We start from the raw sequence: 14,618 nt of genomic DNA on the forward strand, positions 1-14,618 counted from the left end.
AACCATCCTGCTGTGTATATAGAACCTCAATCTTGATTTTTTTTTTTGTAATATGTGGTAATGTAGGGCTTGTAAATGGCATGTTTATGTTGAAGTACATGTATCTGTTCAGGTTAGTTCTATTGTTTGACCACTTGTGGACATAATGTGCACATATAATGTGTGCAGCTATTTAAAATATTTGTGTGTGTTTTCCAAATAAGAGTGACTTTTGGTCAGTTTTCCTAGTTTTCACAGCCCTTGTTGTCAGGTAGATAAATAATTGATTTGAGTTGGGGAATGTTAATCAAATTAGATATGTTCATTAAATGCTTCATTAAATGAAGTGTTAACTTTCAAGGGCAGCCCTGTTGCATATGTATAACTGTGCATAGCCTTTAGATGGATCTGCCCTTTCTGACTGTGGAAGCGGGCATAGCATAAACTGTGGTTGCATTTATCAGCCAATCTGTGGCGCTAAGGATATGTCTCGCTGTGCTGTAACTACTCTGCACTGTTTCTATGACCTCCCAGCCAAGAAAGCGTAGGTAAGACAAATGACTTGCCCACGCAGCACAAGAGTTCAGAACCTGCAGTATGCACAGCCATTTCAGTTCGCAGCAGAAACCAATGTGTCAAAGCCTTTTAATCATGCCCGTGTCCAAAGCACAGCCATGGCCACAGCCACAATCACAGTGACAACTCTGTCTTCCCGTGACCACAGTCTGACTCGTACAGCCTGAGCAGCAGTTTTTAGGCTCCTCTAGTTAATTGCAGAGGTAGAAAATTATGCTATAGCTAAAAAGCTGGCTGTAGTCTGTAACGTAATATTCTATAACATCAGTGTAAATCTCAGCTGTCGATGTGTTCGATCATCTGATCTATTAATCAGATGGATTGTAAAAGGTGTTGCATTGTATCTCAAAGGTATTGTGACCTAAAGCAAAGCCTACTGGGACTCCTTACAGCAAATCCTTTGCAGTTAATGACTGTCTGAAGTCTTGAGTCAGAGCATCTTACCAAATGATGTTTCTTCCTGTGGAATGCATTGCCCTGCCTTCACTGCATCTAGCACCAGTACCTGCTTGTTTGTGGGTCTTGTTTGTGCCTTCCGTTTTATTTCTTTCAGTAAGGGAAAGGTGGGCTTAGTTGGTTTGAAGTTAGATGATTGGCTTGTCCATTTAAGAGCATTCCACTCCTTTGCCTTAATAAGCTCTTGGGTTGCTTCCATGGTTTTAGGTCATTATCCAACTGCACCACCAATCGCCTTCCAATCAGTTTTGTGTGGGGGATAATTTAAGAGGAAGAGAACATCAACTTGCAGTTGACTCCAAATCCCTACATGCTTAGGTTTGGTAAAGTGGAACAGTTCAGGTAGTGTAGTTAAAATTTTGATCAATTTGCGCTCTTTCTGTACTGTTAATTTAAAAGGCAATGGGAATATGAATATAGTGGCCCATGTCCAGTACTTAGTATATAGAACTATATAGTTTAATCAGTGACATGCCCATCTCTTGAGACTGGATCCTTTGGTTGTTTTTTTTGTTTGTTTGTTTTTTAATTGACTTGTGTATATATATTTTTCTTAATCTACCATCCTTGTATTTGCACCGAAAGCCAAGAGCTGTAATCACAGCTCATCTAACAAGGTGGCACTGTTGCTTAGCTACTGGGCTATTCACTACCCTGAAAGGGTGATGAGAAGGCAGGGCTTCTTCCCCCTCCTACCACGAGACAACTGTGAATGCAGCAGGGCAAGTAGTCGTGGTGGATGCAATCTATTGGCTTCTCAGTGCTGCCGCTAAAGTCACAACCCCGACTGTAGCCCGCACTGCCTTTACCAGTGTATTTCTGTAGCTGCTGGTGCCGCTGCTGCTCTCCCTCCCCCTTAAATGGTGTGGGCAGAGTGGGATGGAAGACTGCACTGGAAACCTTTTCATGGAAATGGTCTTTGCTGTTGGTATTGCTGTAGCACCATTCTGGTGACAACAACATGCCGTTGAAATGGAAAAGCGGTTCTCCTGTCAGCTGGAAATTCCCAGTGCCAGTTCTTAAGACATCCAGGTCCTCACCCCTTTCGCCTGCTTACATGTGAGTAAGAGCTGAATAGCATTCAAGATATACAATTGCAGCAGCGCATATGGAGATGCAGTTATTTGCTTCTCAGTTTGTAATATTTTATTTTATGTTATTTTTTTTAAATGAGTGTGACACCGTTGTTTTTGTTGCAGCCCTAATTATGCGATTAAGCCTTGTAGTGTGTCAAGAGATTTCCCTTGTCCAAGATGAATTTTATGGTTTGCTGGGAGAGTGCCTTGCTCTCGGGCAAAAGGACTCATTTTGCTGCTTGTCTGGACACAGCATGCTCCACATCCCCGACTCTTGCCCTCTCCCTGTGGCTGTGTTTATTTGGGAACCGGGGACTCAGCTGCTTGGGAGGAGCCTGCCTTTGTCAGGATGTCTGGCGTGCCCTGGTTTAGAAGCTATTGTCATCTGCTACTGTTCAGGAAGGAGGAAGGGGGAAGGGTAGATCTGGAGTGGTTCACACAGTCCCTGCCATCATCTCTCTTTACATTTTTTTTTTCTACCTGTAAGTGTCTTGTTTGACTTTCTGAACGGTAACGGGGTTGGTTTACAGATGGTAAGAACAATTTTGGAAGTGACAGTTTTCAAGACAACCTTGGCTAACTGAAAAGCCTAAAGGGAATTTCAGAGGCTAACTGGGCTTACTTAGAGGGATTTCTGCAAAATTGGATTCATGCAGTTCCCAGTAATCATGTATCTTTATAAGCTTAGGAGATTATTTTTGATGGTTTTACTCAAATATTTATTTTTGTATTAGTGCAGCACAGTAAGAGAAAGCCATGCTTTTACTTCTCTTATGTCAGGCTCCCCTTTAAATATCCTCAGTAGAACTGTTCATACTCAAAACACAGCTATGAACAAGCAAATGTACGAAATACATTTTTATTGTGTAGCATAAACCTAAACTGGATAGTATGTCCTGAATCCTGGAGAGGACTAAATTGTGAGATCTTGTATGTATAAAAGTTCACTAATGACACTATTGACTTGTTAATTATAGATTTAATCTAGATTTCATCAGGCTAGTTTAGGTTAAGCATCCTGCCCGGCAGTCACAGTTATTGGCAATTGAGCATCTCCAGCAGAGCAGTTGGGTGTTAAAGGCCTTGTTCAAGGGCATCTCAGTGATGGTAGCAACCGAGAGGAAAAGGCGCTTCCTCATTTCCTGACAGCCTGTAGCTCAAACTACTGACCTTCTTGTTAATTTAATTTCTTTGAAACGGCGACACAGACCCCATAAAAGCAGTTGTCGTAAATTGGCTGTAAATGGTTAATTGTAAATAAGAAGTTAAAGTTAATTAAGTGGAAAAAGTTATTAACAGAGAAAAGTGAATGAGCATTTTAAAAAAAAAAAAAAAAAATTCAGTCTGTAGATATGCTGAATTTGTGCGTCACTGTTGGAAAAAGGAAAACCTGCTGTGTCAGTGCGTTAAAAGTGACTTTTCTGCATTCTGGTCGAATGCCGGTAACGCCTTTTTGCCATAGCATTAATCAAGACCTTGTCAGAGATTGTAAGCATTGAAGCTTAACTATTCACATTATTTTCAAGGCTTGACATTGTGCAAATTCGAGAGGAGGATCTTCTCACCAGCACGTCAGCATGCCGTTTGGAGGAAAAGCACATCAAGTGTACTTAAGTGGCTGCAGACATCGTTTGGGTTCTGTTCATGGGAGATAATGTGGACACGCTGACAAGTGAAGCATATTCAGGCCTTGAGAATCCACCTCATCCTGCCAAGTGTGGCCCTGCCCCACCACAACACGTCTATTTTAAAAAAGTGTAAATAGTAAGCTGTGTTTTTAGGCACGCTGATATTGGGCCCCCAATTATAGGTTACACTATGGGCAGGGAGAAGTCACTCTTTATAGGCCCTCCCTCTGTTTGACTCCAGAGACATTTCTAATTCCATCTGCTGCAAGAGTCATCTCTGTATATGTATCCCGAGCAGGGTGGATACAGGAGAGTGAGCTTTTAGAGTATACAGTGCTCATCATGTATAAAGAAACGAGATGTATTTGCACAATGTGCTCACCTCTTTTGAAACCTCCCTAATCTATATATGGACTAGTGAACTGCCTGTGGTGCAGATTTCATGCCAGAAAAGAATAGTTAAGGTTCACTGGCAGCAGGGTGTGTGGACTAATCTCGAGCTCAGTGAAGAAAAAGCACTGGGTTTATCTTTCCTCCACAAAAAGTCCTTGAAATGAATGTCATCCCTCATCTTACGGTGATTCAGTAGTAAGCACTTAATATATGTGACTGCTGTCTTTTGTAATCTCCTCTCAGAGGCATCACGGTGAGCCAGCAGCCTTAACTGCACCAACACCTGTTTGATTCCTGCCAGGGACCTTTAACACGTCATTACCCTTTCTCCCTGTCCCCACATTCCCGTCACTCTTTGTCAGTATAATGCAATTAAGGGAAAATGCTGGAAAGTCTGGAAAACAAATTGCTTCTTAATATTTACCCTCAAAGAGTCTGTAAGTGATCGCTGTTGCTTTTTTCCATGACAGAAATGGACCATTTTTAAAAATCCAGCACTCACAGAACGCGATGTCTGTTCATTAAAAGGTTTTTTTTTTTATAGACAAGATGATTTTTCGATGTATATTTTTTTTAAATTGTATTGCGGCTGTAGCAGTGTAAGTGGTGTGACCGCATTAGATTCCATACAGATTGAACAGCTTTACATAAAATGAAAGCCCCGAGAATCTGTTTAACAGATTTTTGCAAATCAAGATGCTTCACATGTCTCGTGTGGCTCTAAAAGCCTTCTGCTGCTGCTGAAATCCCCAGTGCCACTGCTATGAAATGAATTTTGCTGTCTCTGAGGTAAATAGCCCTTTAGTTATCACCATTTTTGTGAATTTTGTCCAACCTTGAGGGGTTTTTTTCCTGTCATTCTTTGTTTTGTTTAGTTCTGGGGTTTTTTTAATCAAAATTTTATCTATATTCAAATATTCTGAAAATAATCACATGTTTGATTTGACAGCTGACAAACTAAATAAGAGATGTAGATTTTAATTTGCTTTGACTTTGAATTTCAGCTCCCTCTGATCGCAGGCATTTTTTATGGTTAAAAATACATAAATCAAGAGTGGCGGTATTCTCAAGAGTTTCACCAGATATATCACACTGTGATTTATGTGTTAATTGGACTCAGTCAGGTCTGACTGAGTTTAACTTCTGTGACAGCAGAAAAGTTGAAAGTGCTGTTTTTAGCTAATGCTGAAAACCTCTTTAAAAGTGCAACTAAATTTGGAGATCAGTGAGAAATCATTAATATACTGGCTTGGCTCATGTTCTGTCTACCCCCTCTTAACCGCGTCTTCTGCGATAATCTTTGCAGCAGGAAATTCCCTTGCTCTTATTTTGAAAGTTTAGTCATTGCTAACCAGAGCTTTTGTATTTTTTGCCTTTTTTCCCTACCAGCAGGCTGGCAGGTCACAGTTTGGCAGTTCTTGATATCATTCAGCTGCTGCTTGAGAGTTTGTTGTCCTGCAGTTTAAACAATTTTGGTCTGCTGCTGGTGACGGCTTTTAAAAAAAAAAAAAATAAAAAAAAGTACTGCAACTTAAAGCTCGGCAAGGCTGCAGAACAGAACAAAGACTTCCTTAGCTAACTGCTGTCCAAGACATTGGCAATGGGAATCTGAACAAGACAAGAGACTCGCTCAAGAGGCGGTTAATTATTGCTCTGTTTATTTGTCACAAAGTGGGCCAAGTTATTTTTGCCGAGGAGCACATTTAATATTTTAGAAGTTGATAATTCTTTTAAAAAAGCACTGGTGTGCCTCCCTTCATGTCAAGCAATGCTACGGCGCACTCCCAGCTTCCTGCACAAATTGAATAGCTTGCTAATAGTTTGCTTGAAAAAGCTTATAGTATTGAACCCCGTCATCACGGCATCAACATCTGCCGCTACTTTTAAACAAGGCCAGCCTTGGATCACGGCTTTGATATTCATCTGTATGCATCTACCTGCACACACAAAGAAGCTTAACGTCTGCTGTGCTGGTGGATAAATTAAGAACTTTAGAAAATTGTCTCTGAGCTTTTAATTTCCCTTCCCTTTGGAGCGGACATTAAGTTCCCGCTGACTTGTGGCCATTTTGTAGAAAAAGAAACAGCCACCCAGGGATCATTTATTTTCATTGAAAGGCCAGAGGAGAGGCACAGGCAGTCTGGCTGGCAGAGCATCAACTGAGTTCAGTCAGGTGAAACTGTCATATCTGCGCTCATCTAACACACACACACACACACACACACACATGCACACACGCATACATGCACACACCTACTCAAAGATAAGATGAAGTTGGGTGTACTTTCACCAAACAGTTCACCTCTAAGTAGGTATCTAATCTGGCAAGAATAAAAAAAAATGCATTGCAGTAACCAAATTGAACTCCCTTATTAGGTGGATAACATCAGACTCACAGTGCTACTGTCTGTCAGAACACAGTGCAGCGAGAGAGGAAAATCTTTTTATAATCCCAAAACTAAAACAGTGACTTGTAAAATGAAGAATAGTACAGTTGCCTTAAAGACTGGGGAGGACGACTAGAAAAATCAGAACAGCTGTCGAGCCCAGAGAGAACATTTGGGCAAAAAAGAAAGTGTTATTTCAGGTTTAAGGACTGGATTGGAAAGCAAATCCAGCAGAGCCAACAATAGATTCCCGAAAGAAAAATCAGATTCTTGACTCTTGTCAGAGGGTCAGTCAGAGCTACCTTACTCTTTGTCACTATATTTGCACCTTTGTTTCTTTTCTTTTTCCATAAGAGCTGCAAGTTTTCTCCATTCACTCCCAGAAAAAACTCCCTCCCAAGTACATTCTGTTCTACTTGGATAGTTTTCACATTGAAAGAATATAATTGGTTTAATGGAAGAGAGGCGATACCACATTGGGACAGTCAGGGGAATTAAAAATAGAAATAAACATTGCTGACCTATACAATTGTGGCAGGATCTACAATTAATCATGCGTCCCTTTCTGGATATTGAAAGATTAAACCCCTTTGTATGCAAAGTTATGCCTCTGCTTAATTACTGCTCTACCCAGGGCAAGTTAGTGCCCCGGGTAGAGCACTGTAGTTGTTCTTTTGACTTACATACAGCAGGCCTTGCTGGGTCATGTTACCTCTAACAACGTCCTTCGGGTTGATTCAACATTTGTTACATGCTGACAGATTGTTCCACCTATGAGCAAACACCGTGGGAAGCTTTCTTGACTTAGCGATTTGCGGTGTAGGCTGAAACTTTTTTCTTCTTTTTCTTTTTTTCCTGAAATTCAGATAAAGTTCAGTTTCAGTTGTATTCATGGAACCTTGACCTCAAAGTGCTCTTTGATTATAAGGTGTAATTGCAGGCTCATTAAAGCATATGGAGACTGATTATTAGCTGCGATTCGGGCAATTATCTGGAGATCATGGATAGTTTGTCCTAGACAGAGAGAGCCCCAACCATGCACTTAAAATATCAGCGGGCCCAAAGCTTAATATTTTCCTTTGCATTCATTAGTTTTTCTGTTTTTAATTAAAACCAACAGGTTAATTACATACTATTTTAAATAAGGCTTCCATTTGTGATTGCCAGCAATTAAAAGGATAACTGTTGACTGTGTGACCAGTGCATTGTGAATATTGATTCAGAAGGCTTCGTTTTAATTAGGGAAGTGCCAATTTTCATCTGAATCAACAGAGCAAATGCAATTTGCCTGACACATCTAGACACAGGTATCTGAAAAGAACTGAGTGATCTCTTCCTTTTCTAGGGTAACTCTTGACCAAAAAGGGGTGGAAAATTGTCTGCACAATAACTTCATTAAAATCTCTGTTTTCACTGTGAACACATTTTCTTATTGCAGTCTATCCAACAGACCCGCTGTCACACTTTGGATGCACCGAGGTCTGTTTGATGGAAAGAGATGGTATGAGAGGAGAATTTTAAAGACTGTAACACTTCCTCCTTTTCTCTTCCCCACTGTTTCTTGTTTTGCGGGTCTGTGTGTGTGTGGTGCAGGAAGCGAAACAAAAGCTGCACCTAGAGTTTTCAGATTAGTTGAAGAAGAAAGCGTGTTTTTGCTGAGGGAAACATAGAGATGCTGAGAAATGTGCAGCAGCTAAATTGAAGCACGCGTGTGTGCGGGGATTAAGACATTAATATGTCTAGGCTGATGCTGTAGGTTGGGTTGCATTTTCCCAGCTACAGGGCTTTTTTTTTTTTTTTAGCTGCGGCAGCACGGTGGCTTGGTGGTTAGCACTGTTGCCTCACACCAAGAAGGTTCTGAGTTGGAATTCAGTTGTCTGTCTCTCTGTGTTAGCCCTGCATCAGATTGCCGACCTGTCCGGAGTGTAATTCACATCTCGCCCTAAGGTAGCTAGGATAGCCCCCCCCCCCCATATGACCTTGATAAGGATGAGTGGGAGAGAATGGATGGATAAAGGCCAAATCTGTTGAGTCTGTAAACTTGTGGTGTTTTCTCTTGATGATGATTGATGTGATGTAGTGTTTGATCGTTGTACTGTACTCTTTATTTTTTTTCATGAATAGGAGCTGCTCAGGACATAGCATTATTGCATTGCTATTCTCAGTGATTGAGAGTGACGCTTCACTATAGGTGTCTGTTTACTAAAGACAAATGGATTTTCCTCCTGACTCCACTCACTTAGCTTCAGAGGTGCTCACCCAGTCGTCCCTGTTTTGTTTCTCTCCGTGCACTTTGTCACCTTGTCTTGTGCCTTTCTATTTTCACAAGCGCTTTGGATTCAGCTGCTAGAGAGTGTATTGTGAGGGCACCAGCCAGACTGTAGGAGTCTTGTGATCTTTTTGTTGAGTGTACACACACACACACACACACACACACACACACACACACAAAGCACAGTGGATTCAGAAGGTATGTGAGCTCCTTCACTTTGACACATTTTTATCTTGTAGATTTGATCTTGAATGGATGAAATTGCAATTTTCTGCCCATCGGTCACACAAGAATACGTAAATCTGTTAAAAATGGAAAAACTGAAGTCTTTCATTTTAATAATTATTTAGGCCTTTTTAATTTGGTACTTTTGGAAGTCCCTTTGGCAGCATCTAAAGCTTTGGGCTCTTGGGTAAGTCTCTACAAGCTTTGCAAACATGAACAATTTATCCCCTTCTTCCTTATAGATCCTCTCAAGCTCTGTCAGATTGGAAGGGCAGCATCTCTCAACTGCCATCGGCAAGTCTTTCCACAGATGATGCATGAGCCGTGTTTGCCACGGATGTGTCCTTGGAGGGAAGGAGGGGGGATATCTTTTCGGTTTCTCTTTCTCTCTCGCACTTAATAGTAATTATTTTCTCTTGTCTTAAAATAAGAGAGCTTCATTGTTAATTACAACATTACAGATGGATCAAAGCCCCTCCTCGTACTTGTCAGGACATTACAAGCAGAGCTTCTTGCAATCTCATCCATAGGTGCCAGGATCAGCATTTCTGTACACTCTGGAGCAGGTTTTGTGTATCTATTTGACAGTTTTCACGCAGCTCCTCGGTCACTACACTCCTGCAGTAGGATGCAGCCACCCCAAGCTTTAGTAGCTTGTGATGGAAGACTTCAGTTTTTCCATGAAACCCGAAGCTTTTCTCTCATGTTCTTGGAGTCCTTGAAAATGCCGTTTGACAAATTCCAATTGGGCTGTCAGATGTCTTTTTCCTCGAGTGGCTTCTGTCTAGCCACTTTACCTTAAAAGCCTGATTGATGAAGTGCCATCGGCATGGCCATCCTTCCAGCAGGTATCTCTTCAGAGGACCTATGAATCTCACTCTGACTGACCACTGAGTTAGACTGCCAACTTTATGACGAGCCGAGGTGCTCCCAAACTTCTTCAATTTCATAATTATTGAGGCTGGTGTGCTCCAAGTTTTAGAAATGGCTTTTCTAAAACTCTCTGACTGAGAGTTACTTGGACTTCATGGTGTCTTCTTTTTCACTGACAGTAAGTTTGGATTTTGAGACCTGTGTTTCAGAAGAGATGTTTGTAGTAAACTGTCACGTTTCAGTAGGTCTACATTATTTACAAATCATTACATTATCCTTTATTTCACATAGTTGTTCTAAACTATTTACAGCCACTTTAGTTTGTCAGAGGTGGACTCACACAGGCCTGGAGACTAAACACTAACCCCTAGGTAATCTCCAGGGAAAAATGTGTGTATTCCTTGACAGGTTGGTGAGTGGTTGCTGGCTGTTGCTAGGTGAAATTTTTTTGCAAAAAGGGTGCTACACTCAAAACCTCTTTGTGATTGCTTTGATCTTTTGGACAATGTTCTTGTCGTTTGTGATTTGCATAGATTGTACTATTTACTTTCTGAGTTGTAATGAAACTTGAAAATGTGTGATGCAAACCAGAAATCGAGAGTGCTCACCTTCAGGGTAAAAGTTTTTTTGATCTGTGTTGTACTTGTACAATTTCAGTACTGCTGGGTGAGTAGCTTGCAAGTGTTTGCAGAAAGGTTGTTGCCTTCCACACAAACTACATCTACATGTAACTGTGGCAACCTGCTAGCTAACAAAGCAATCGCAAAGAGGTTTTTGGTGCAGTATCCTCTTTGCAACCACTTTCACGCTAACGTTTTCCTTCGACCACTCACAAACAGGTCTGAGAATGAACTTCTTTCTTCTTTCTTTTCTTTCCCTTGTAACCTCTGTTTGCCAGATGATCACTGACCAGTCATCAGGTATGTGTGACTGAGACCTAAAGTAAACAGGATGCAGTTAAGTACAGTTTAAGGTGGCACAGAAAAACTTCCACTTACTTTTAAGAGGTTTCAGCTTTTACCACTGTTGTCAGTAATTAATGCATTTTAGGCGTCAGACTGACGGACTTGTTATTATTATTTACATATTGGTATCAGATATTAACTTTTTTGTATCTCTTTGTACAAGAGATAGGCTCACCCCAAAGCATGATCATTTAGATTATGATGCTGTTTTTTTTCTCACCAATTTGATCTATGATTCTTTCTTTTTGCTTCTCCAACCTAAGAATAGAGATCTCTCCTTTTTTTTTCTCTCTTCTTTTTTTGTGAGTCTGCAAAGTGTGGGCAGGTATCACAGACACATCCCAATAAATCAAGTGCCTGCGGAATCGAAAAATCCCAAGTTCAGACTTTTCAAAAGACTTTTGATCCCCTCCCTGCTAGACGATATAGATGTTTCACAACTTCAAAACTGGACCTGCACTGGTAATTCCAGTCTCCAGTGTGAAAGCAGGGAATGAGTTCAGCATTCAATAAAAAATGAAATCAGACATGAAAAGCCGTCTGTCGGAGGCAAAGACGTGAAACAGAATGCCTTTGATTATGCTTGAACACACCAGCCTGTTTAGCTCTTTTTTATTTTTTCCTGTTTAGACACAATGGCTGCGCTATTTTAGTGCCCTCCACTGCCATTATGATTGGTGTCTCCGTTTTTCTCTCCATGTCCTCATAAAGACACACTCTATTCTGTGTATTAGTTATTGATGTAATCAAGTTGTGTGGCCTCCATGATTACATTTATACAGTAGGATTCAAAATAATGTCAACAGCCAAACAAATGGGGAAATAAATGCATCTGACAATAAATCTGACACGAGCACCGAGGACTGCAATGCTAACTTAGCCTTTACCCTGGTTACTTTGCACCAGGGTCCAGAAACTGACACAGGAAAGCCTTTTCTGATGGCACGTGTAGACACCAAGTTTTTTTGTTAACATTTATATATATAACATGCAATGCTGAATAAAAAGAAAAAGTGATCTGTTTTTGTTTTTATTACGTGTCAAAAGAATTTCTGGTGCATTACAAATTTAAAAGCATCTGTCTCCAGAAAATGTGATGTTGGTCCCACAAATGTCAAAGAACCTAAAACAGATGAGATTAATAAAGTTCCTATCGATGCAAGGCTAAACATGACGAGGCAGTAAAGCCATACTCATTAATCTTTTAAGACCCTTCTGCTGTCATTCCAGGAGAAAGCCAAGTTGACTTTAGCTTCCTGAACTGTCAGTGGTGTAAGGATGTGTTTAAGCTTTCCACTGATATGAAGGGAGTGGATAGGCTGCCACCCTTTCCCTTATTACTTCTTTTCAACCCTTCAGCTTCCTCCTCCGGCTCGCTGAAAATTAAGGCAACATTCCTGTTCATGCAAATCTCACTGATATTAAAATGGATTGTATAGCATCACATATTTTGCACTTGTCGTTGTAGTTAGAAGTACATTTTCTAGTGGTTGAGGAAAGACCTGAACAAAGGCTTTCCTCTGTACCACCGTATTTACAGATTCTTTAACTGAATTGTTATCAATGTGCCAATGTAGTTGCTAAGGTAACTGCATTTCAAGGTACTACCTGATAGTAATTTTAACAACTTTGTCTATGCATAAAATCTAGGATAGATCTCTTTATTGACTTTAAAAGAGGGATTTATATCATCTGTAATCTATTACTTCACACTCAGCTTGTGAAGTGGTCAGTATTATGCATGTATTAAAATGTTTTAAAGTCAAATGAAATAAAATGGTTTTCTTAGAATATATTAAGGCTTCTGATATAATACCAACTTCTAGGGAATAGGGGGGTTATTCTATACATGATCAAGTAACTTGTGATTTTGTTTAAGCGTATTTATTGGAGAAAATGTAAAAATTTTACCTTCATGCTATATTATGAATAGTATATTTTTCATTACAGGCCCTCAAAGTACACATGTTAGTTATGCCTTTCTGTGAGCTCAAATTTCAGCATTTTAAAGAACTAAGGAACATCAGTTTTGTTTCTCCATTTCATGGCTGTTAGCTACATTTGCAACCGTTTACAATATGACTAAATTATAAAATTATTTTGACACGGTATGAATCACAGCCAGAAGATAAGCAAGGCATCAAAATGCAGGTTAAAAAAAAGAGAGAGACGGTAGATATGCTATAATTTGTTTTGACAGCCACCTATCCCACATGGTAACGTTACCCCTTGAAGTTTAGCCAAAGTGCACTTTTTAAATTTCTTTCACATCCACGACACCAATGTTTGGTTTTCTTACTCTTTATGCAAAACCTTAAACTGATGACGTTTTGTTTTTCAAGTTGATGTATCCTGTGATTTTTGTTCTTAAAGTTGGTTATATGAAAAAACTTTCTTCAGTGGCTTAAAATGTGAAAAGTTTGCCCTCAATCCTGTGTACTTCAAGATTTTCATAGCAAAGGCAAGATTTTGCACGGCTTTATTTAGTACATACAAGTTATTGTACAAAAAAATAATTAAATAAATAAAAAATCAGACGGGAGGCACTGACTTTTAATGAAATTATCCCAGCAGTATGTGTGACAGTGTATGATACTGAGTGTTTGATAAGCAGTTTTGCATTCATCCACCCTCAGTGTTCAAAGGCTGAATGTGCTTCATGACCTGCTGAGTATTAAACTGTGAAATGAGTTTAGCGTTGAACTTGTGACAGCTTTTATTGAGCATAATCTTTCATACAAACACAACGCCACAATTAATACAGTGTTATATATTGCTATGTTTTAAAAAGTTCATATGTGATTGTGCAAATGTTATATACGCATATAATATAGAAGCTTAGTAGAATTTATTTGAATATAATAGTACTTTTATTCAAGATCAGAGAAAAAAATCTAACATAATATACATATTATTTTTGCGTTGGTCAGTGCTGCGTGCACTAAAGCTTTGTATCTTCAGACTGCTCAGGGATGCAGCTAGAGATTCAAGACTCCGTTCTCTGGTCTGTGAGGAAGAGCAGAACTTTTATGTGGGATGCTGTAGCTGTTGTCTTCTTTGTTTCATTCCGGCAGCCACCAACACTCCTTTGTGGTTTGGACAACCCACTCTCTCCTCGCTGCCTGTCCGACTTACCACCTGACGGGGTAAATGTACCAGTACATTGCCTGTGCTCTGTGTCAGTGTGATTGTGACTATTGTTAAAGCCATCAGTATTTCGTGGTAATGGTGTTCCTGCTAGACATGGTCCATTATCATCTCCTTGTAAAATGTACCTTATTACCAATTCCATTCTCTCATTGTCATCTAAAAGATGGTGCTGTATTTAATTCTTAATCATTCATATGTAGCAGACCTGTAGTAATATAGCTAGATCTCATATTTCTAGTTTTCCTTACCTCCTGTGGTGGTAGAGGTCTCCGTGTTTTGTGCTTATTTTGTCTGTTTATGTATCCTCATTGGTCCTCCTACCAGCTCCTCAGTTCAGCATGTGAAAGGAATAACAATTAGATTCACCCTGACCTTCTCTTAATGTTTATCCATCATATATCCCAAATGTCTTTGGCCTAATCATTTGAGCCTTCACAAAAAAGTCTACACAGGAATGTTAGTTTGCTGAAGTCTTTGTGGTGTGTTAAAGTGCAAAGATGTGAAGCGAAGTGAGGTGACAGAAAAGCCTGCCTGATGAAGCTTTTTGTGAGTTTGAGGTCAGCTCGGCTTATCAGAGCCTAAAGTTTCTCTGTGAAGAAAAGAGGAGAAAGTTTTCCGCCCACAACTCCTAAGCTAAC

The 14,618-nt window shown here is 40.0% G+C and overlaps 1 protein-coding gene across 3 annotated transcripts in view; it reads left to right on the forward strand.

The window, feature by feature from the left end:
* klhl13 (kelch-like family member 13) overlaps positions 1 to 14,618 on the forward strand; it is a 42,406-nt gene that overhangs the window by 6,358 nt on the left and 21,430 nt on the right. The window contains exon 1 of one of the 3 annotated variants that reach the window (XM_005735480.1): positions 1,728 to 2,070. The exons of 1 other annotated variant lie outside the window; for it this stretch is intronic. In XM_005735480.1, coding sequence (XP_005735537.1) covers positions 1,973 to 2,070 — 98 coding nt within the window. In that variant the 5' untranslated portion in view covers positions 1,728 to 1,972. Of the gene's footprint in view, positions 1 to 1,727; positions 2,071 to 13,904; positions 13,977 to 14,618 lie in introns of those variants that run through there. One more of the 3 variants, XM_013911493.1, reaches the window with a different exon arrangement.

The sequence above is a fragment of the Pundamilia nyererei genome, unplaced genomic scaffold, assembly GCF_000239375.1.
Source record: "Pundamilia nyererei isolate P.nyererei 1_Seehausen unplaced genomic scaffold, PunNye1.0 scaffold00064, whole genome shotgun sequence".
Taxonomy (NCBI): Eukaryota; Metazoa; Chordata; class Actinopteri; order Cichliformes; family Cichlidae; genus Pundamilia; species Pundamilia nyererei.